Genomic DNA, 24,584 nt, shown 5'->3' with positions numbered 1-24,584 from the left:
AAAGAAGTTTGAACTGATGCCAAGGGCAAACCAACGCATCGGTTTCGCAGGCCATCGGATCCCTTGAGCGGGACATGAACCTGTCTAGTTTCTTGTTGAGTCTCGATGCCATGATATCCACGTCCGGCACTCCCCATCTTTGGCAGAGTGCCTGAAAGACTAGTGGATGCAGAGACCATTCCCCCGGCCATAGAGTCTGGCGGCTTAAGAAGTCCGCCTGAAAGTTGTCCACTCCTGGAATGAATATTGCCGATATGCAGGGCACATGAGCCTCTGCCCATAGAAGAATCAAGCTCACCTCTCTCTGAGCGGTTTGACTCCTGGTTCCCCCTTGGTGATTTATGTGTGCCACGGCCGTGGCATTGTCTGATTGAATTCTCACCGGGAACCCCTGCAATTTTGACGTCCAAGCCCTGAGGGCTAGTCGAGCAGCTCTGAGCTCCAAGATGTTGATGGGCAACTGCTTCTCTGGCTTTGCCCAAGTACCTTGGCGAGTGCAACCATCCAAAATTGCTCCCCAGCCCGTCAGGCTGGCGTCTGTGGTCACTATCTTCCAAGCCACTGGGCTGAAAGACCTCCCCTTCAGTAGATTCTGAGGGTCTAACCACCAACACAGACTTTGTCGGACTCTTGATGAGAGCGGCAACGGGATATCCAAGGCCTGTGGCCTTCTGCTCCATGCTGACAGGATGGCTGCCTGTAGGATGCGAGTGTGGCTCTGGGCGTATGGTACCGCCTCGAATGTGGCCACCATCTTGCCTAGTAACCTCATACATAGGCGAATAGTCGGTTCTTTCTTGCTTAGAACCAGTAGGATTAATTCCTTGATGGCTTTTACCTTCCTCAGAGGTAGGAACACTCCTTGTTGTTCTGTGTCTAATCTCATGCCGAGATATTCCAACTGCTTTGTGGGCTGGAAAGCTGACTTTTCTCGATTTAGGACCCAGCCGAACCTCTCGAGGTATTGGACCGTGAGGGCCACTGCTCGCTCCAAGCCGGGAGACGAGTGATCTATGACTAGGAGGTCGTCCAGGTATGCTAGGATCGTGACCCCTTGGATCCTTAGTTTGGCTAGGATTGGAGCTAGGACCTTCGTGAACACCCGGGGGGCCGTAGCCAACCCGAAGGGAAGCGCCACGAATTGGAAGTGACGCGAAGCCACCATGAAGCGTAGATATCTTTGATGTGGCTGATAAATTGGAACATGAAGGTAGGCATCCTTTATGTCTATGGACGCCATGAAGTCGTCCTTCTGGAGTGTGGCAGCTGCTGACCGCACGGATTCCATCCGAAATGAGCGGATCTTTAGATATGCATTTACCATCTTTAGGTCCAAAATTGGCCTGACATCTCCATTGGATTTTGGGATGATGAATAGGTTGGAGTAGAAACCCAGCCCCTGTTCCAGGACTGGTACCTCTACTATTACTTCCTGGGAAAGTAGATGATCTAATGCCGATCTTAATGCGGCTCCCTTTTCCGGATCGTTTGGAATCCTCGACTTCTGGAAATGAGGAGGAGGAAACCTTAGGAAATCTAATTTGTAGCCTGTGGCCACGGAAGACCGTACCCACTCGTCGGGAATGCTGGCTTCCCAAATCTCTGAAAAGAGTCGCAGCCTTCCCCCCACCTTCGTGGGTGGGGGCGCCCCTTCATAAGGTTGGCTTGGGGGCTGGTTTTGCTGGTTTGCGAAACCACTGCCTTTTGCCTCTAACAGCCTGTCCTTGTGATCTGCTGTTGAAGCCGAAGTTTGCTTTTGCAGGAGGCCGTCGATACTGCTTGGCATTAGAGGGCCCCTGCCCAGGGGAATACTGTCGTTTAAACGCAGGTCCCTGAACCTTCTTCTTAGTTGGCAAGAGAGTACTCTTGCCGTTTGAAATGGTCTGAATGTATTTATCTAGGTCTTCTCCGAAGAGTCGTCCTCCATGGAAGGGGAACCCTACCAGGAGCTTCTTGCATGGGGGCTCAGCCTCCCAGCTTTTTAACCATAAGAGTCTTCTCATATGGATAAGGGATAACGATAAACGTGACGCTTGCTGGATAGAATCCTTGATTGCGTCTACCGTAAAACATATGGCCTTAGGGACATCCGAAAATTTTTCTGCCTGCTGGGCCGGAATAAGTTTAAGCATCTGCTTAAATTGATCCGATAATGCTTGAGCGACCCCAATCGCAGCCACAGCTGGCTGTACTACTGCCCCTGCAGTAGTGAAGGAGTTCTTAAGTAGTGCTTCCAAGCGCTTATCAACTGGATCCTTGAACACCTGTATGTTTTCTACAGGGCATGTTAACGATCTGTTAACACATGAGATGGCTGCGTCCACTGCAGGAGTAGCCCATCTTTTGGAAAATTTTTCTTCCATAGGATATAGGACAGAGAACCTTTTAGGTGGTAAGAAGATCTTATCTGGCTTGTTCCAATCTTGGAACAAAATTCCCTCTAATAGAGGATGGATCGGAAACACAGCATTGCTTTGAGGCGCCCTCAGTGAGCCCAAAGCTGAAACCGTCGATACCTGGAGATCTGGTACTGGCAAGTTGAATGTCCTATGGACCAAGTCCGACAATCCTTGAATCCACCAGCTCTCCCTCAGGGAGACTGCCCCAGACTCCTCTGTATCCGGGTCTTCGATCCCTGAACCTACTTGGTCCGTGTCCAAGAGGTCGTCCAATTCCCCTGAGGAAAGGACCTCCTCTTCTGAGGGTCCGCGCTCGGGCGACGGAGATCTATTCCGCTTACTGCCCCGCATAGCTGCGGATATCATTTTTTTTTTTTTTTTTTTTTTTCCATGCTTTTCTCATCTCTTTTAAAGAGGTGAGTAATACCTCCTCCGTGACCATCTTAGGGCTGGACTGACCCGCGTCATTTTGGGAGGAAGGGACCTCTCTGTTCCAGCAAACTGCGGCCTGCAGCCTGGAACCATGAGGAGGCCAGCGTTTTGCCTGCTTGCAGGCTCTGAGGAGGAAGACTGAATGGAGCATCGCCTGGAGGCCTGCAGGTAAGCAAAGCTCTCTGACACACACATATATTTTTATATAACACAGGCCCCACTCAATGCTTTTCCAACACTACAAGGGAGGTCACATCTTATGGGGAATAATACATAGAGAGCCATCCTATCTTTATGATATGTGACTAGTTTGCCAGATGCAGTGCATAACTTTAGGCATGTCCCCTGTGACCCCCCAGAAAAAAACCTGCTAAGAACCAAGTTCCGCAAGTTTTCCCCTCACTTACCTGCTCCATGCCGCAGGACTTTGCCAAGCAAGAGGCCCAATCTTCCCCCATCTCCGTGGGGATGTCTAGACCTTCAGGCCCTGGGTTCCTATGAAGGATCCACTGTCCTGGGCCCATATAGCACCCTGGCAACAGAAAACTTTAGGTACCCAAAGGTTTCTAAGTTCTGGGCCCAGGGTCCAGCTCTCTAAAAAGAAAAGCATTATGGGCTATACCCCAAGGGTTTGGGGTCCGGTTACTGACCACTTTAGCGCTGAGGCTTTTTTGGACAGAACCGGTAGCTCACCTAATCCCAAGGATGCGGAGGCAAGCTAAACCATGACTAACACCTAAGACACTGGCGTAAAAACTGAGGTACTCCTCCTGTGGGAGGGGGTTATATAGGGAGGGGCATTTCCTGTTTGAGATTGCCAGTGTCTACACCTGAAGGTACTCCATATAACCCATATAGTAATGAATGCCGCTCTGTGTCCCGTGATGTACGATAAAGAAAATGCTAATTTCTCAAGGAACCCCTAGAAACCTCTGGCGGAACCCTGGTTGAGAAACCCTGTTCTATATGGTTATTAGCCAACTTGGAAAAAATCACAAGTATATTATGAAATATGTAAAGAAAAAAAAAGCTGGGGATATAATTTTACAGACACAAAATACATAAATATACCTGATTCTTTCCTTTCAGCATCAAAATGTTTGTCACTTTCCCAAAGGGCAATCCCAGAGCAATAACTTCGGTTTCTGTAACTTCTCCAGGAAGTTTTCGAATATGGAGCACCCGGGATGGTGTGCTCTCCATTTTATCATCACCTTTGAACTTTTTGTTATCATTACCATTGGCTACAAGGAAATAAAAAATGAAAGCGAGTCAAAAATCTGCACAATTCCTAAAATTCACAAGCCTTGCTATGATGTCCAATTGCCTTACAGGCCCCAATAAAATAATCAAGAAATGTAATTTGTTCTTATCTATAAACGCGCCGCTCTCACTTTGCTTTTAAATAAGTCAGTCAGTCGCCCCCCCCCCCCCCAAAAAAAAAAAAAAAAAAAAAAAAAGGGAGGATATAAGAAATGCTTTCTGACCAATTTTTAAACTGAAAGTAGTATTAAACATTCATCTCAGGGGAGTCCCAGAGGCAATAGGCCAAGAAGCTCTTTTACCTTTGGTTAGAGAGGTATTTATTACGCTCTTGGACAAACCAGCTATGGACCATATTGAAAGCGACAGTATTAATCGCATACCAGGCTCACTAAATCCTGCTAGAACACAACCAAGAGATGTGCTCTGTAGGGTGCATTTTTTCAAATGAAGGAGGAACAAAAGCACAAGTTTACGGCCCAATAGACTTTAATGGCGCACAAATCACGCTCTACTCAGATCTTTCTCGACAAACTCTAGCCAAACGGAAATCTCTACGGCCATTGACGAAAGCTTTGGTTGAGGCAGAGATCACTTATAGTTAGAGACATCCGTTTAATCTATTGGTGCGAAAAAATGGTTGTGCACATATCGTTCGATCACCAAAACAGAACAAGTGCCACAGAACAAATTGCGTCTACTTTTCATGAGAATTATTCCTCATTATATAGTTTAAAGGATTCAGGTCTATCAATTCCAGATAGATTTAGTCAAGCGCAATCATGTGACTACATACAGAGGACTGGCCTGCCAAGGGTGTCGAAGGAGAGTTTAGAGTGCCTTCTGATTCCATTTACACTGGCAGAAGTCACTCAGGCTAGTAAATCATTTAAACCAGGTAAGAGCCGGGGCCCGATGGATTTCCAGGAATATTCTATAAACAGTTTCAAGAGATTCTTAATCCAGTCTTGTGTAACTTGTTTAAAGCGGGGGTTCACCCTATATAAAAAATAAAATAAATTTTTTTTCCCTCTAGCATTAAATTCGGCATAGTAGCGCGAGCTACAGTATGCCTGTCTGTATTTTTTTTCCCCCGTACTCACTGTTATATCGTACATAGAAGATTCCGGGGAATGGGCGTTCCTATGGACAGGGATTGACGGCCGGCCGTGGCACGTCACGCTTCTCCGGAAATAGCCGAAATAGGCTTGGCTCTTCACGGCGCCTGCGCATAGCCTGTGCGCAGGCGCCGTGAAGAGCCGAGACCTACTCCGGCTGTCTTCGGGGAGCGTGACGTGCCAGAGCCAGCCGTCAATCACCCTCCCTCTTGCTAGGAACGCCCATTCCCCGCGGCAGACGGAATCGTCTATGTACGATATAACCGTGAGTACGGGGATAAAAAAATTAAGACCGGCATAGTGTAGCTCGCGCTACTATGCCGAATTTTATGCTGAAATGTTGTTCAGCAGGGTGAACCACCGCTTTAATGACATCAAAGCAGAGTGCCCATTCACTAAACAGACCCAGGAGGCACATATTACCCTTCTAGCAAAGCCCGAAAAAGATCCTACTCATTGTTCTAGCTATAGACCCATCTCCCTGATAAATGTTGACCTAAACATCTATGCTAAAATGTTGGCTTTACATTTACTATCAGTGATACCCTCCTTAATAGGTCAGGATCAGGTGGGATTTGTACCAAAGAGGGAAGCTCAAGATAATATCCTGAAGACCAGCCTCTTGATACACCATGCACGGAGATCTAAGACAAAAAAATTAGGTGGTGGCGCTGGAGGTCTCTCTTTCTCTCCGGAGATCTAAGAGCTTGCTCTGTCTGTTAGCCTTAGACGCTGAGAAGGCGTTTGATCGTTTAGATTGTAAGTTTATGGTGGCATCATTGGATCAAATAGGACTCCCAGGAGAGCTTATACATAAAATAATGGCCCTGTACTCAGCAAGAATGAAAATTAATGGGACATTATCTTCACTTGTGAAAATCTCAAATGGGACATGCCAGGGTTGCCTGTTGTCACCATATTTATATATCCTGGCCATGGAACAGTCGCCCTCCGGTCAAATCCCTCAATCCAGGGGGTAGAGGTGGGCAATAACCTATATAAACCGAGTATCATTGTGGATGATTTGTTTTTATATGTATCCAACCGAATAATAGCTTTCCCGAACATTCTCTATGAATTAGAACAATTTGGTCTTTATAGCAACTTTAAAAAAAAGGTAAATGTCGCAAAATTTTGCTGCCTAAATATCACATTATCAGTAACGGATAATGAAATGTTAAAAAATAACTTTACCTTTCAATGGGAATCACAAGCTCTTAAATATTTGGGAGTGAATATTACTCCTCAAGAGGAAAAACTGTAAGAGTATAATTATCTCCCCTTACTCAACTCAATTCTACAATTAATAGATTGCAGTCATTGGCTAAAGGGAAGCACTAATGGTTAGGGAGAATGGCAATATACAAGATAGATATTTTACCACGTTTTCTATATCAAACATTGCCTATTGCTCTGCCCTGGACCTTTTTTCGAACACCAAGATCATGTTTACTTCGATTTGGCGAAATTCATTGGCAATATTGCGATATGATATTTTGGTAAAGCAGAAGACTGATGGGGGAGCTGGATTACCGCAGATGGAAATATATTAAATAGCTTCAGTATTGGCTAGAATAATGAACTGGATCCACTCTGGGAGCACAAAACTATGGGTAACCATAGAACAGCAAATAGAGTCTCCGCTGGTTTCTCTTCCATGGACCGTACCCAAACTGCATCGATCGAGACAAAACACTCCCACTTTTGACCCAGGCCTTATTAAAAGTTTGGGATAGGACGGAAAGAAAAACCCCCATTAGTCTTACCGGTAACGGTATTTCCAGGAACGTTCCAGGACAGCTACTCGAGAGATGATAGTCTCAGCCCTCTACAGGAAACACAAATCAGAAACAATTTAAAAGACCCCTCCCTATCCTCTAACCCTCAATTGTTTAGAAGATCAAGCAAACCACCAAAGTGCACTCGGCAGAGGAAATAAACATAGAAACATAACTAAACACCACCACCAGGTGAAAGTAGAATAGGGTGGGAATATAGACGCTGTCCTGGAAGGTTCCTGGAAATACCGTTACCGGTAAGACTAACTGGGTTTCCCCCCCTCACCTTCCAGGACAGCTACTTGAGAGGATAAGCAAGATACTATACCTTAGGGAGGGACAACAGCCTGAAGCACTTTCCTACCAAAGGAAAGGTCCTGGCTGGAAAGCATCTGAACTCTATAATGTTTGACAAATGCCTGAGAGGAGGACCAGATGGCAGCTTTAGAAATTTCTTCCCATGATGTCCCCGCTCTTTCTGCCCATGAGGTAGCCATGGATCTCGTAGAATGAGCCCCAATTCTAGAAGAAGGGGTGCGACCTGACGCTTTGTAAGCTTCACAAATAGCTTCCCTAATCCATCTAGCAATAGAGCTTTTCGATGCTTTGGACCCCTAATTAAAGCCACAAAACAATACTAACAGCTGGGAGGAACTGGATTACTCTGGGTAAAGCAGAAGACATCTTTTTTTTTTTTAGACGTAAAGAGGATTTTTGTACTCACCGTAAAATCCATTTCTCCGAGTTCCTGGACCGACACAGCAGCAATTGACCTTAGGTTATTATCCTCCCCTTTTAGGAGATTGACTAGGCAGAAAAACAGCATGTTAAGTGTTAAACATTCCACACAGTACAGTACCTCCCAGGGGGCGGATCCCCCCGGGCACATCCCCATTCTCAGGTTCTGCAGCCTCAGTTCGTAAACAAGCAGTACAAACAAAGGAGGATGGGTGCTCTGTCCATCCATGAACTCGTTCATGGACGGACACAGCAGCATCTGACCTTAGGGATGTCCCCAAGCAGTGTCAAAAATCGAGGGGTGGGAAAACTCGGCAAACTTCACCCCAAACAAACCAGAGCTCCTCAACAGAGGAACTTCAACTTTAAACAGCCGCCTGTAAAACCTTGCGGCACTCACATCCACCTTGTAAAACTTTGAGAAGGTGTGGACTGACAACCAGGTCGCTGCCTTACACGCTTGTAAAACAGACGCTTGACGGCGGAAAGCCCAAGAGGCACAAATCGCCCTGGTCAAATGCGCCGTAACCGGGAAGGGGGGCACCCGCCCCTTTAGGGCATAGGCCTGAAGCACGACCTGCTGGTGGCCGACGAGACCGACAGACCCTTCTTAGGACCAGTCACCGACACGAACAGTGAATCTGACCTCCGAAACAGAGCCGAAGCAGACAGGTACACCCGTAGGGCTCAAACCACATCCAAGGAATGCAAAGTGGCCTCTTTTGGGTTGGCCGACCGAGGACACAAGGTGTGTGATGGAATTAACGTGAAAGGTCGAAACAACCTTAAGAAGGAAAGACGGCTGCGGCCGCAGCACCACCTTTTGCCTGTGGATGACCAAGTAATTGCCACCAGAAAAACCACCTTCTGGAAAAGTCAATAAAGGGATTTCCCTAATGTCCTCAAACGGAGACTTTTGAAGCCCCGAGAGAAATAAATTCAAGTCCCATGGAGGCAGTGGAGGATGCGAAACGTACGCAGAGAGTGCGCCGCCAAAGGTCGCTGAAAGAAAACAGCCAAGGCCAAAATCCTCAGAGTGGTGGCATCCACAAAGCAAGGTGATGAGACTTCAGGAAAATCGTTGCTATTCCACGTCATTAGGTATTTGATATCCAGGATAAGATGCGCAGGAATGGAAACTCCTCATAGAGAATGGTGAGAGAAGGTACTCATATGATGGAACATGGAAAAAAATAAAAAAAAGGAGGCTCCAATAGTGTAATTAAACCCAGATGGGAGTTAAAAAAGCCTTTATTGGCATAGATAAAAACAGTAAAAATACAAGTCCCTCTGAGGCGAGTACACGTGATCACAAAAAAATATATAGCAGAGCGTGGTAAATAGGTAGCTGTAGTAGGCTATGTACCCGACATGTTTCGAGCGATGGCTCATCAACTGGGGCATAAACCTACTGACCTAAACCACGCCATTAATATACTCTGCACAAACAATTTAAAACAATCATAACATGGATTAAAAACAGCTGCTGGTCAGAGACATCTATTTTGGGATTGTAGCCAATCATAGTGGAGAGGTATTGGATATTCCTCTCATCAACAGGCCACAATCCACCACTCACTGTAGTGCAACACACGTCACATGTCCATTAGGAATAGCCATGGGTCCATTCAGCGCTGTAGGGGACGTCCGCGTCATCACGCTCACCCGCGATGACGCAAGGACGGTGTATCCTCCCCAAACGTATGCGCTCCAACCTGGACCACGACCGGAAACGTCTGCGTCATCACGCTCACCCGCTACGACGCCAGGACGTTGTACCACCTCCCAGCTCCACACTGGTCGGCGGCCGGATGTTCCCAGGGCATGCACGAGGTACGCTACTATGTCATTACGCAGGCGCCCCATGATGTCATTACGCCGCGCCCCATGATCAGCTGCGTTCCAAACACTAAAACCACTGGGTGTCACTAGATCGTGAACAACACAGGGTAGGAGGCAAACCAAGCATGATGATAGTGGTATCCTATATTATGATTAAGACACACACAGCATACATATATCAAAGCGGACATATCAAGCATGTGTGTGAAAATAAAGGGGGACGATGTATCTACAAACAGCATAAAACCATATGATCCGAGTACATCATATCTAATGTTAGTAATAGAAAAACAGCATATACATAGCACATAGACCAAGGATGCAAGTACATAACAATAGTACAGACTCTATCACTAGGACTTATCTAATGTGGCATAAAGGGACGTTAATAACTAGCAAAGGAAGAAAAAATAAAATAAAAAAGTTATATAAAATCAGTAAAACCAATAAGGACAGAATTATGCCTCGTTAATGAACGTGTTAATATCCCATTCGATGTTTAACCCATAAGGGGAAAAGCATCGAAACTGATAAATCCAGTACATTTCAAGCTGGGAAACCCCTCCAACGCGCGATTCTCCCCTCCAATGGGGGGTAAATTTGCCAATCACCTGAAAGCTAGTACCCTTAGGATTTTTTTGATGGCAGTCTAAATAGTGCCTAGGTATGCTATGATTAGTCTTGCCTTTTATTATTCTTGTAATGTGTTCATTAACCCTGATAGCAAAGGTGCGAATAGTCCTATCAACATACTGCTTCTTACATGGACACATTAGAAGGTATACATCGTATCGAGTGTCACAAGTTACAAAATCTTTCATCTGGTAAATAGTGGATGTTACTGTAGAGGTGAAGCATAGCGTTTTCCTATTTTTCAGGGTGTTATGAAGACACACATTACATTTACGGCAAGCATAAAACCCTTTGAATTCCTGTATTGCTGTATTAACATCAACAATGGATTCCGGCAATCCTCTGACCCTGAAATTCTCTCTTCTTGATCTATTCTCGAGATCGTCGATCCTAGCCTGAGCAGTTTCCAGCTGATCCTGCATGAATTGTAAATGATCAGCATTCTGATCGGTTCTTGCTATATTAAAATCTAATTTGTGCTCAATACTTTCAATTCTGTTGCCAAGACATTGAAAGTCAGCCCTAATGTCTCCTGTGATCCTCTCAGCATTCTGTGCTAGTCCCTTGTCCAGCATTTCAGATATTCTAGTGAATAATTCAGAGACATTGAAGGTAACATCAAGAGCCTGTTCAGCTTTATTATTCCAATGTACAGGGTTCTGTGAGGAAATGTCCACAGGGATTAAATGCCCAGCTTCCTTATTAATCACTCCTTTTAGAGCAGTGGAATATAGAATAGGGCAAGCTTCAGAACTAGGTGTCTATTATTTTTCGTGCCCTTCCTGTAATATTTGCCCGGCATGGACCGGTTCACCACGTTATCCTCCCCACGCTGATGCCAATCCAACGACCGCAGCGGGTCTGAATCACCGTCTTACGGTTGTCTGAGTAGAGTCACCGTTTCTATGGTCCGTCACCTCTCAGGCATTTAATCGTGAGTCCCAACGATTCCAAAGGAATTATCCGGTATTACTCGGTCCTCCAACTCATCCGCTATCCGCGGATATCGTTTTTGCGATCGTATTGGGGCCGAATCTCCGGTTATGATCGCCTAACGGCCGGCGGTGAGCGGAGCTCCGTTCCTAAGCGGCCATCTTAGGAGCACCCGCGCATGCGCCTCGACGCTACAGTTCCTATGAACTCTTGCTGTATTTTCCCTTTCTGCTATGAAAAATGGTGAATAAAGCAGAGTTTTCTGGAAGGTATCATTTCAGTTATCAGTCAACATACGATCATTCTTTAACCCAGGCAATTTTTTGTAATTCTGAAGCACTGACCAAAAGGCATCTGTACTTTTTCTAAATCGGCAGTTTAGAAAATTTAGTCACATCTCTAAAAATGGAAGGTTAGAACAAAAAAACTTGATGGAAAAGGGATAGGATTCAAAGAGGCACTTCAATTTTCATAACATATCAATAAAGAGTTTGTTCTTTCAGAGCAGAAATCGCTTTTGTTTGAAAACCACCAATGTAAAACATTTAGGTCTCTCTTCTTGGGCATTTCTGCACCTGTTTTACAGTCTTCTCCCAGTAGAAAATGACCTTGGAATAAGTGAGGAAAGTACTACTGAATAGATTCTTTACAATGTCATAATCATCTGCAATAATTCCACACTGTATGTCTGAATCCCATTTACTAGCTAACAAAAGGCTCTACACATTCCGAACAGCTTTACTTTTAAAGTGTCCTAAATGTAAGCTTTTACAAAACTGTTATTCAGATCCAGCATGAACAAGAAAAGAAAAGAAGCTCCCGTTTGGAGGGCCAGATGATAGCTGTTTCAAGGTAAATTAGAATAAGTACAGGAACATTACAATTGAAAAACTGGATGCTTTTAATCACCCATACAGTTCAGACGTATGGAATCAATGGCACATTTAGATGATGGTGGGGGTGGTGGCGATGTTGGGTGGGGGGGGGGGGGGGGGAGAATTAACAAAATGTCCTAATCTAAACAAGCATTTACTTTTTGGCACTAATGAAATGTATTTAGAAGCCAGAATAAATTGAAAGCCAAAAAATAGGCATTCAGATGGGAATTTAGAAGCAAATAACTAAGAGGACAGCCTCTGGTGAATGCAGTTGCCAAGATACACATTTCAATAGGCTGGAACACTAGAAACCATTACATTTCCATCTCATGCTGTAAAATGTTTGCTTTAAACATCAGGAATGTGAAAATTCTGAAATTACCCTGAATAATCACAAACTAGTTGGGAGGAACAGGAGGACTGGCTAACCACATTTGGTACTAACAATTATATTGATTCATACTGTTCCAAACATGGTCCTGCAACACAGATTCTTATTTAGAAATACAAACTGTAGGCCTGCTTGGGATAATCTTTCCTACTACCACCATGCCTCACTTTTGCAGGAAAGCAGTACCGGGGGGGGGGGGGGGGGGGAGAATTACAGACAATTGAGTCAACAACATTATAGTTCAAAAGGTACAGTTGTGCTCATAGGTTTACATACCCTGGCAGAATGCATGATTCCTTGGCCATTTTCAGAGAATATGAATAATAAACATTTTTCACTCATGGTCAGTGTTTGGCTGAAGCCATTTATCATCAACTGTGTTTACTCTTTAAATCAATCATATTGGCAACACAAACTACCCAAATGACCCTGATAAAAAGTTAACACACCCTAGTTCTTAATACCGTGTATTGCCCCCTTTATCATCAATGATAGCTTTTGTGGTATTTGTGGATGAGGCTCTTTATCTTCTCAGATGGTACAGCTGCCATCTTGTCAAAAAGCCTCCAGTTCCTGTAAATTTTTGGGCTGTTTTGCAAGAACTGCACGTTTGAGATCTCCCCAAAGTGGCTCAATGATATTGAGGTCAGGAGACAGATGGCCACTCCAGAAACTTCACTCTGCTGTAGCCAATGACAGGTTGACTTGGCCTTGTGTTTTAGATCATTGTCATGTTGGAATGTCCATGTACATCCCATGCACAGCTTCCTGGCTGGTGGAAAATGTTCCTCCAGTATTTTTGGATAACATACTGCATTCATCTTGCCATACATTTTGGCCAAATTTCCTGTGCCTTTGTAGCTCACACATCTTCAAAACATTAGTGATCCACCACTGTGTTTCACAGTAGGAATGGATTACCTTTCATCATAGGCTTTGTTGACTCCTCTCCAAATTAAGCATTTATGGTTGTGGCCAAAAAGCTAAATTTTGGTCTCTTCAGTCCAAATAACTGTGCCAGAAGGTTTGAGGTTTGTCTCTGTGCTGTTTGGCGTATTGTAAGCAGGATATTTTGTGGCATTTGCGTAGTAACGGCTTTCTTCTGGTGACTCGACCATACAGCCCATCTTTCTTCAAGCGACACCTTATTGCGCATCTTGAAACAGCCACACCACATGTTTTCAGAAATTCCTGCATTTCACCTGAAGTTATTTGTGGGTTGTTCTTTGCATCCCAAACAAATTTTCCTGCCAGTTGTGGCTGAAATTTTAGTTGGATTACACCCGACCGTGGTTTGGTTCCCTGGATATCTTTTTTATATCCCTTTCCTTTTTATACAGTTCAGTTTCCCACAGATCCTTTGACAATTCTTTTGCTTTCCCCATGACTCAGAATGGTCAGTGCAGCACAGGATGAAAGCTGCAAGGGTCTGTCAGGAGTCCAGAAACTCATTGACCTTTTTATACACACACAAATTACAAGCAAATAGATCACAGGTGAGGCTGGTTACCTTTAATACCCTGTTTTATACAGTTTAACTGCCTTTTTCCTGCAGATCCTTTGACAATTATTTTGGTTTCCCCATGACTAAAATTTCAAAAACATCGGTGCAGCACTGGATGAAAGATGCAAGGGTCTGTCAGGAGTCCAGAAAAATCACTGACCTTTTTATACACATGCACCAATTACAAGCAAACAGATCACATGTGAGGATGGCTTCCTTTAATAGCCATTCAAACCCATTTGTGTCAACTTGTGTGCAAGTTATCAGGCCAAAATCACCAGGGTAAGTAAACTTTTGATCAGGGTCCTTTCTGTTTTCATTAGGATTTAAAGAGAGTAAACACAGTTGATTGATAATAAATGGCTTCACCCAAACACTAACCATGAGTGAAAGAAAAGTTGTTATTCATATTCTCTGAAAAATGGTCAAGAAATCTAATTCTGCCAGGGTATGTAAACTTATGAGCACAACTGTACCTTTTAGCCATGTTGTTGACTCAATTGTATAATCTGCCCCCGCCAAACATCCCAAACCCCGCTTGAAAGAGCAAGCGTTTAACATGCTTCTCAAGATGACACACTCTTACAGCCACAAATTCGCAGTCTTTAAGGCTGCCCACACAAGAGCAAAAGGAGGCTTAAATAAGAGCTAAATAAATGAGAATAGAAAGAGTAGACTTACTTGGGGAGAGCAAAAGGAGGCTTAAATAAGAGCTAAATAAATGAGAATAGAAAGAGTAGACTTACTTGGGGTAGTTGGGATGTTTGGCGGGGGCAGATTATACAATAAAAATAAAGCCAAATGGCCACTGACAGGACTCAAAAGTTAAGGAAACGTAAAAACCCATCCACAGTGAGGAGGCTACTCCACACCAAGAGCAATGCCGCCATCTGCTGCAGGGGATTACCACTATTAAACCAGATTCTGCTAGATCACAGACACTACAGCCAAGCACAGCTGAGGGGCCTTGTACCATCACACACCAGTCTAGGCAGTAGTGTCCAATTTGTAAAGCCCTCAATGTTCATTTGTTGTTAGTTCAAGATTGCCCTGATCTTCTGGAGGAGCTACAACAACAGAGGGGAAAAATTTTGTCCAACCCCTTATGATTCTGAACCGTCTTTAGGAGGTAACCTGTGTAAGAAGCTGGAAGGCATTACTTCTATTTTATGCTGAGCTTTTGTTATGTAACCTGGAGCTAACCAACTAGGTGACGGGGGGGGGGGGGGGAATGTGGTGGGTGAACTAGAGATACTGTTGTACGAGGAGGATTTGGCTTTTGTGGGAATTTCAGAGACCTGTTTCAACAGCTCTCATGATTGGCTGGCAACCATTCAAGGTTATACCCTTTATCGCAGAGATAGCGGGTAAAAAAGGGGGAGGGGTATGTCTATATAGCAAGAATAATGTACACGTGAATGTGAAAGATGACATCACTAAGGGAGCTAGGGAGGAGGTGGAATCCTTATGGGTAGAGCTCCAAAGGGATGAAGCCAAGGGGAAAAATACTGGGAGTATGCTATAGGCCCCCTAACCTGAGGGAAGAGGGGGAGACGGATCTCCTATCCTAATTTGGATTAGCAGCAAGAATGAAGAGTGTTATCATAATAGGGGATTTTAATTATCCAGACAGACTGGGTGGAGGGAACCACGCATTTGTAAGGCTCGCCAGTTCCTAAATATCTTGCAGGGCAATTTCATGGATCAGATGGTAGACACACCAACTAGAAATAAAAGCGTTACTAGATTTACTGATTACCAACAATACAGACCTGATCACGGATGTGGTCATACAGGGCAATTTAGGAAACGGCGATCACAGGTCGATTGTCTTTAGTATAAACTCACACAAATAGGAAACACAAGGAAAATACAAAGACACTGAATTTCAAAAGAGCCAACTTCCCTAAACCACGAACCTTGCTAGAAGGCATAAATCGCGATAAAATATTAGATAAAAAAAAGAACACGGAAGTTCGCTTTAAGAGCATATTAAATAAGGGCATTAGCCAGTGAATCCTATTGGGTAAAAAAAATGTAAAGAGCGAACAAAAATCCTGGATGGCTTAACTCCAATGTGAAAATGCATATAAAAGCAGAAGAAGGCCTTCAAAAAATATGAGGTTGAGGGATCATCAGCATTCAGACTTTATAAAGAATGCAACAAGAAATGTAAGGGTGCAATTAGGGTGACTTAGAATACGAAAGAAAAGGGAGGACAGACCATATTGGCCCCATAAAGAATGAAAAGACATCTGGTTACAAAGGATAGGGAGATGGTGAAGGTATTTAATTTATTTTTCTCCTCAGTCTTCACAAGGGAATCAGGGGGCTTCAGTAACAAAAACGTCAGCGTTTATCCTCGCGACACATCACAGGAAGCACCCTCATGGCCAACAGAGGACAGAATTAGAATTGGACCTGGGAAACTTAACATTAATTGTAACGGAATGACCCGTGACAAACAGAGACTTTGGAAGGATGAGGGGTACTCCTGTACCTGCGTCATCAAGGAGTCTTATGTCTAGGGTCACCTTATGTCCGATAGGGCCATAGGGTGACTGAGAAATTATATCCTAAATTACAGGGCAGGGGACATTACTGATAGCTCATTATGCAGGAGATATTGCAAAGTGTTGGTTTATTCTATGACTCATGTCTCTGGGTAGACTGTTGACATGCCAATTGAGTCTGGTCCAGGATCTCTCATTATGTATGCTAAATACTGTTTTGTGTGTGGAATGGAACTTGTCAAGCTGTATGTGGAGACAGAACGTCTGTCTAAAGATGTGGATTGAGGCGAATTCATTGTGTGATGGTGTTTTGTTTAAATTCTGTTAATGAAGGGATGTGACTTCTAAGGTGCAGTGATTAGGTCATGATAATTATAGACCGGCGCCGAGAAGTCTGGAATGTTTAGCAATTAGCCATCTGAAGGTGTATTGAAGCCCCCCCAGTGTGTGGGTGGAGAGTCTCTTTGTTCCTTTCATGCTTGAACTGTATAAAACCCTGAGAGCATACCATTAAAGAGGTCTTGCATTTGAAACCAGAACACAGAGCAAGTCTCGTTATTCTGGGAAATGGGATGTCTGTTGGAGTATCAGATGAGCCGTCGTGGGTTGATGGAAGGTCGTAAACGGTGGTGACTGTTACATTAATAAATCACCGGGACCGGATGGCTTGCACCCGAGGGTACTTGGGGAACTCAGTCAAGTAATTGTCAGACCATTGTTCCAAATTTTTACTGACAGTCTACTGACTGGAATGGTACCAGCGGATTGGAGAAAAGCCAATGTAGCACCAATATATAAACAGGGCCCAAAATACATCCCTGGGAATTACAGACCAGTTAGCCCAACATCAATAGTATGACCTGGAGGATAGGGTAAACAGTTCAATCTCTGAATTGCGGACGATACTAAGCTAAGCAGGGCAATAACTTCTCCGCAGGATGTTGAAACCTTGCAAAAAAAATCTGAACAAATTAATGGGATGGGCAAATGAGATTTAACGTAGAAAAAAAAAAAAAAAAAGGAAAAAAATAAAATGCCTTTGGGTGGAAAAAATTGAAATACAATCTATACACTGGTGGAGGTGGGGGGGCTAGAACCTCTGGGGGAATCTAGGAAGGAAAAGGACCTGGGGGTCCTAGTAAATGGCATGCGATGCCAAGCTGTTGCTAAAACAGCAAACAGAATATTGGCATGCATTAAAAAAGGGATTAAATGCAGGGATAAAGCGATAAATTCTCCCACTCTACAAGACTCTGGTCCGGCCCCACCTGGAGTATGCTGTCCAGTTCTCAACACCAGTCCTCGGGAAGGATTTACTGGAAATGGAGAGTACAAAGGGCAACAAAGCTAATGAAGGGTCTGGAGGATATTAGTTATGAGGAAAGGTTGCGAGAACCAAACATATTCTCTTTGGAGAAGAGACGCTAGAGAGGGGATATGATTTAAATTTACAAATACCATACTGGTGACCGCACCATAGGGATAAAAAAAAATTGTGGAAGGGAGTTTACCAAGACACGTGGCCACTCATTAAAATGAGAAGAAAAGAGGTTTAACCTTAAACTGCGTAGAGGGTTCTTTACTGTAAGAGCGACAACATTGTGAAATTCCCCTCCACAGGCAGTGGTCTCAGCAGGGGGCAATTGATGGTTTCAAAAAACTGTTAGATAAGTACCTAAACGACCACAACATACAGGGATATACAATGTAATACTGACATATAATCACACACATGGGTTGGACTTGATGGACTTGTGTCTTTTCAACCTCACCTACTATGTAACCAGGAGGTCATCTAACCAACAGGCACATTTCAACATTCGGGTGACACAGAACGGATTTATTAAAACCACATATTTGTGACCAAAACAGTTTAATCTGTGGCAGGGTGTATTTGAATTAAACATTAGTAAAAAAGGCTTGATATAAATCAAGTCAATTTAAATCATAATTTTTAAAAAGCAACTGTCATCTCTGTCCCACACAAGATCCTCCTTTGACACACTGTTGACTCAGACAGTCCCATTCAGTTTAATGGGACGGCTGGTGATGCAGCAGAGACGACAGCAGGCAAGTGGATGACTGCTAACAGGCGCTAGAGCTGCACAATTCTGGGAAAAATGAGAATCGTGATTCTTTTGTATAGAATGAAGATCACGATTCTCAAAAACTTATTTAAAGTTTTTTTTAACACAAAACGGAGCTTATGTGCTTAAATATAGTATATGTAAATCTGACTGACTGACTGTTTACATGTTAAATTTTAAAAGCCGCAGAAAACCTGCTGACCTTACATGCTTGCTAATGTGAAAGAACATCTCTGATTTTCACATTTATCTGCCGCTCTCGAGGCAGCAGACGAAGGAGAATCTTGTCTTCTGGTACTGCTGGATCTCAGCGCAGCATTTGACACGGTAGACCACAAATTACTATTGACTCGGCTAGCTGAAGTAGCCAGAGTCGCAGAAGGTGATCTATCTTGGTTCTCCTCCTTCTTGGAGAACCGATCACAAATAGTGAAACTTGGTCCTTTCACTTCTGGAAAACGCACGGTCTCATGCGGAGTCCCTCAGGGATCCCCTTTGTCGTCTGTTCTGTTCAATATCTATCTTCGCCCTCTCTTTGAAATCATCAGTTACCAGAAGTTACTGTACCACTCTTATGCAGATGACACACAACTTTATTTTCGCATCTGTAATAAAAAGGATCATTATCTCGGACTCGAGAAATGCCTTACCCCGATAGAAAATTGGATGACCAAAAGTTACCTTAAACTCAACGATTCGAAAACAGAACTTCTCATGTTTCAAGCCAAGCAAAAGAATTATCCCGCAACAACTTGGACACCCCTGCCCATTCTGGGGTAAAACTATCACCCCTAGCACCAAAGTGAAAAGTCTCAGAGTCATTTTCGACACCTACATGACAATGGATGCACAAATAGGGTCAGTAGTCAGCGGATCCCATCATCTGCTGCGCCTACTACGCAGACTCATTCCCTTTATCCCAAAAGAAGACATAGCAGTCGTGGTGGGAACAATGATCAACTCCAGACTTGACTATGCAAATGCCCTCTATCTCGGACTCCCCAAATACCAAATCACTCGTCTGCAAGTCGTTCAAAATACGGCCGCCAGACTTGTGACAAAAACATGGGAATCAATCTCACCTTCACCGAGATCCCTTCATTGGTTGCCAGTAAAAGACAGAATAATTTTCAAGGCACTCTGTCTAACACATAAGTGTGTTCAAGGAAATGCCCCCCAATATCTATGAGAAAAACTGAAAACTCACAACTCCAATCGCGTTCTGCGATCCACCAACCAAAATCTACTCCAGATACCCAAAGCCAGATACAAGTCCAAAGGAGAACGGAGATTTGCAGTCCAAGGACCCAAATTATGGAACGCTCTACCAACCAGCATCCGGCTGGAGGTAAACCACGTGGCCTTCAGGAGAAAGATCAAAACCCATCTCTTCTGATGGCCCAGGGAATGGATACCAAGCTCCCAGAGTTTCTCACTCACATTAGCAAGCATGTAAGGTTTGCTGCTGCTTTTAAAATTTAACATGTAAACAGTCTGTGAGATTTACATATACTGTATTTAAAGGGTTTGTAAAGGTAATTTTTTCCCTAAACAGCTTCCTTTACCTTAGTGCAGTCCTCCTTCACTTACCAAATCCTTCCATTTTGCTTTTAAATGTCCCTTTTTCTTCTGAGAAATCCTCACTTCCTGTTCTTCTGTCCGTAACTACACACAGATTGAACGGACCCCATCCTTCTTGGGGACTACGAACAGATTGGAGTAAAACCCCTGAAACCGTTCCATCGAGGGAACTGGCACAATCACTCCCCTGCCCAGTAGATCCTGGACAGCACCTGACAGAGCCTTCCGGCGATCCGGAGGAAGCTAGAGGTTGGAAGGAAAAAAAAATCTGTTTGGTTGACAAGAGAGAAACTGTATCTTGTACCCTGAGGAAACTACTTCGCAAACCCAGCGGTCGGAAAGAAGAGACCTCCACCGAGCCGCAAAGTCGCGAAGCCAGCCCCCCACCCGAGACACGGGCGGGGGCAGACCTTCATGCGGAAGCAGGTTTGTCCGCAGGCTTGCGGTACCAGGTGCGCTTTTCCTCCGCAGCGGGGGTCTTAGCACCTTGCCAACTTTTTCCCGCCGCACTGGGCGCACTAAAAAAACGCTTTGGGGTAGTAAAGGAGGTTCCTTGCTTACGGCGAGGCTCCTTGCCCTTCCCAGACTGTGGGAGCAGTGTGCTCTTACCACCTGTGGCATCCTTTCTGATGTCATCCAGGGAAGCCCCAAAAAGTCATTCACCCTTAAAAGGCAAATCCACCAAAGCCCTCTTTGAGGACTGGTCCGCAGACCAGCATTTTAGCCACACAAGGCGGCGCAGTACCACCGCATAGGCGGAGGCCCTGGAAAGCAAGGGAAGCGTATCCAGAGCCGATCCAGAGCCGACTCACAGACAAACTTTAGACCCTGAACCAATTGTTCAGCCAGGTCCCTACAGGTCTCGGAAGCATCCTGTGCCTCCAGCTCCTGCAGCAACAATTTAGCCCGGTCGGTCAGTGTCTGCGACACCAGAGTCCCGGCCAAAACCGGTCTCACAGTCGAACCCACTACTGTGAACATGGAGCGGCCCACAGCCTCCACTCTATCAGCGGGATCCTTAAAGGCGGGAGCCCCTTCCACAGGCAATGTGGTGGCTTTGCTCAATCTGGACACGTGAGGGTTCACTGATGGAGGAGAGACCCATTTTTTTCAAAAAGTCCTCCTCAAAGGGATAACGGACCACAAAGCTTTTTGGAACAGCAAAAACTTTTTGCGGCGTATCCCATTCCTTGTATAACAATTTGTCCAAATATAGAATACAAGGAAACACTTTTGCGGTGCGGGGCGGTTTGCGGAACCCAAAAGGGACCGGCACATCCGATGCCTCCGCCAAATCCTCAAGTTTCTGAGTATCCCGCACCGCAGAGATAAGAGCTCCAACAAATTCCTTATCATTTACAGACCCTGAAGCAGAGTCGTCCTCACAGTCCGTGTGGGTTAAGCCTGCATCATCTGACATGACAGAACCAGAGCCAGAAGCAACTGCAGGATATGATTCGGTGTCAGAAACGTCCCCAGAAGCAGGCTCAGGGAGGGGGCGCTTTTTACCCCCCTTCTGGCCACTTGTCGCTTCACACCTGGCGAGAAACGCCTCAAGGACAGCCGACATTGCCTCAAAAGATGCGGCAGGGGGATTAAGGGTTAACTCAGGCATTGTTGGGGCAGAAGCACCAGGTTCAGGCTCCATGATGCCCCACCGCTGTGTCACCCAGCACTGCAAAGCAGAACAATAAACCGGTCACCTCCCGGCTGCAAATAATAGAAGGCAGAGGCCCCAGGGAACTTACCACCCCACCCAGTTGCAGTGTGAGCTGATAAACTGAGGTGTGCTCTGAAGTGCTGGCTGCGCTGCGTCTGTCACCCCAGGAATGATTTGCCGTCTTTTGCAGCGCTATTACAGTCACAAGAGGCCAAAGACTTTTCTAAGATGGCCGCCGTCTGAGGTAAAAAAGCACCAGCCGGCTACAAAAAAATGGCCGCCGAGCTATGTAAACCACGGCAAAATGGCAGCCGTGCGCAGTTTAAAAACCCCCAGTGACGCACAAAAAAGGGATTTTTAATACAGCTTACCTGTAAAATCCTTTTCTTGGAGTACATCACGGGACACAGAGCGGCATATTCATTACTATGTGGGTTATATGGATTACCTTCAGGTGATGGACACTGGCAATCTCAAACAGGAAGTGCCCCTCCCTATATAACCCCCTCCCATAGGAGGAGTACCTCAGTTTTGTAGCAAGCAGTATGCCTCCCAAAATGGTCCCCAAAAGAGGGGTGGGAGCTCTGTGTCCCGTGATGTACTCCAAGAAAAGGATTTTACAGGTAAGCTGTATTAAAATCCCTTTTTCTTTATCGTACATCACGGGACACAGAGCGGCATATTCATTACTATGTGGGATGTCCCAAAGCAATGCTTACAATGAGGGGAGGGAGAACATCTTCCCAAGACAAAAGGATTTAATTTAGAGATATACTTAAATCATAATAAATCCAACTTAGTTGAGAAAAAATAATTTTAAATATTAAATTTAACTCAAAAGGGAGCCCCCGGAATCCGAGGGTCTCAAACTGCAGCCCGCAGCACTGCCTGCCCAAAGGCTGTATCAGTATTCCCTCTTACGTCCAACTGGTAGAACTTTGTAAACGTGTGGACAGAAGACCAGGTTGCCGCCTTGCAAACTTGAGCCATAGAGATCTGGTGGTGTGCTGCCCAGGAGGCGCCCATGGCCCTAGTAGAATGAGCCTTCAATGATAACGGAGGAGGCAACCCTTTCAAGCCGTAGGCCTGAGTGATTAACTGTTTAATCCACATCGAGATGGTGGATTTTGCAGCTGCCTGCCCCTTCTTGGGCCCATCCGGTAAAATGAACAACACATCTGTTTTCCGGATCTTCTCTGTAGCTTTAAGATAGGCCTTCATGGCCCTAACAATATCCAAGGTATGCAGCAACCCTTCCTTTCTGGAAGTAGGTTTAGGAAAGAAGGATGGTAATACCAAATCCTGGTTTAGATGAAAACTGGATATAACCTTTGGTAGGAAGGAAGGATGAGGGCGGAGAACGACCTTGTCCTTATGTAAAATAAGATATGGTTCCTTACAGGATAAGGCTGCCAGTTCCGATACTCTCCTGGCGGAAACCATGGCAACCAAAAATACTAACTTCCTTGTCAGTAAAACCAAAGGAATTTCAGCCAACGGCTCAAAAGGTTGTTTCTGTAAACTCGACAGAACAAGATTTAAATCCCACGGACAAAGTGGGGATTTAACTGGAGGATTAATACGCAAGACCCCTTGAATGAAGGTCTTAACTAGCGAGTGGGTGGCCAGCGGCCGCTGAAACCACACTGACAAAGCTGAAATCTGTCCTTTGATTGTGCTTAATGCCAGTCCTTTATCCACTCCTAGCTGGAGAAAACGTAATACTCTATCGATGGTAAATTTGCGAGAAAGCCATCGCTTGGACTCACACCAGCCTACATAGGCCTTCCAGACCCTGTAATAAATCACCCTAGAGACCTGTTTCCTGGCTCTGATTAGGGTAGAGATTACCTTCTGAGACAGACCTCTACCCCTGAGAATCAGGGATTCAGCCTCCAGGCCGTCAAATTTAGATGCCGTAAGGCAGGGTGGAGGATCGGACCTTGCGATAGCAGGTCTGGCCATAGAGGAAGAGTCCAAGGGTCTCCCACTACCATCTTCAGGATTAGTGAATACCATGCCCTTCTGGGCCATGCTGGAGCTACCAGGATAACTGGTATGTGCTCCACCCTGATCCTGCGCAGCAGGCGGGGTAGTAACTGGAGCGGGGGAAATGCATAAAGAAGTTTGAACTGATGCCAAGGGCAAACTAACGCATCGGTTCCGCAGGCCCTGGGATCCCTTGTGCGGGACATGAACCTGTCTAGCTTCTTGTTCAGTCTCGATGCCATGATATCCACGTCCGGCACTCCCCATTTCTGGCAGAGTGTCTGAAAGACCTGTGGATGCAGAGACCACTCCCCCGGCAACAGAGTCTGGCGACTTAAGAAGTCCGCCTGTAGGTTGTCCACTCCGGGAATGAATATAGCCGATATGCAGGGCACATGGGCTTCTGCCCACAAGAAAATCAAGCTCACTTCTTTTTGAGCGGCTTGACTCTTGGTTCCCCCTTGGTGATTTATATATGCCACCGCCGTGGCATTGTCCGATTGTATGCTCACCAGGAACCCCTGTAGTTTGGACGTCCAAGCCTTGAGGGCTAGTCGAGCAGCTCTGAGCTCCAAGACATTGATGGGCAACTGCTTCTCTGCCGCTGCCCAAGTGCCCTGGCGAGTGCAACCATCCAAAATTGCTCCCCAGCCTGTCAGGCTGGCGTCTGTGGTTACTATCTTCCAGGTCACAGGACTGAAAGTCTTTCCCTTCAGGAGATTCTGAGGGTTTAACCACCAAGATAGACTTTGCCGCACTCTTGGTGAGAGTGGCAAAGGAATTTCTAAGGCCTGAGGCCTCTTGCTCCATGCTGACAGGATGGCTGCCTGCAGGATGCGAGTGTG

The 24,584-nt window shown here is 45.2% G+C and overlaps 1 protein-coding gene across 2 annotated transcripts in view; it reads right to left on the bottom strand.

The window, feature by feature from the left end:
- Positions 1-24,584, bottom strand: part of PTBP2 (polypyrimidine tract binding protein 2) — a 137,638-nt gene that overhangs the window by 61,379 nt on the left and 51,675 nt on the right. For both annotated transcript variants that reach the window (XM_040359977.1, XM_040359979.1), the window contains exon 4: positions 3,903-4,075. In XM_040359977.1, the coding sequence (XP_040215911.1) occupies positions 3,903-4,075 (173 nt within the window). The remainder of the gene's footprint in view (positions 1-3,902; positions 4,076-24,584) is intronic.

Source organism: Rana temporaria, chromosome 7 (assembly GCF_905171775.1).
Source record: "Rana temporaria chromosome 7, aRanTem1.1, whole genome shotgun sequence".
Classification (NCBI taxonomy): domain Eukaryota; kingdom Metazoa; phylum Chordata; class Amphibia; order Anura; family Ranidae; genus Rana; species Rana temporaria.
The sequence above is the reverse complement of the archived record's forward strand: the minus strand, read 5'-3'. Positions and strand labels throughout refer to the sequence as shown.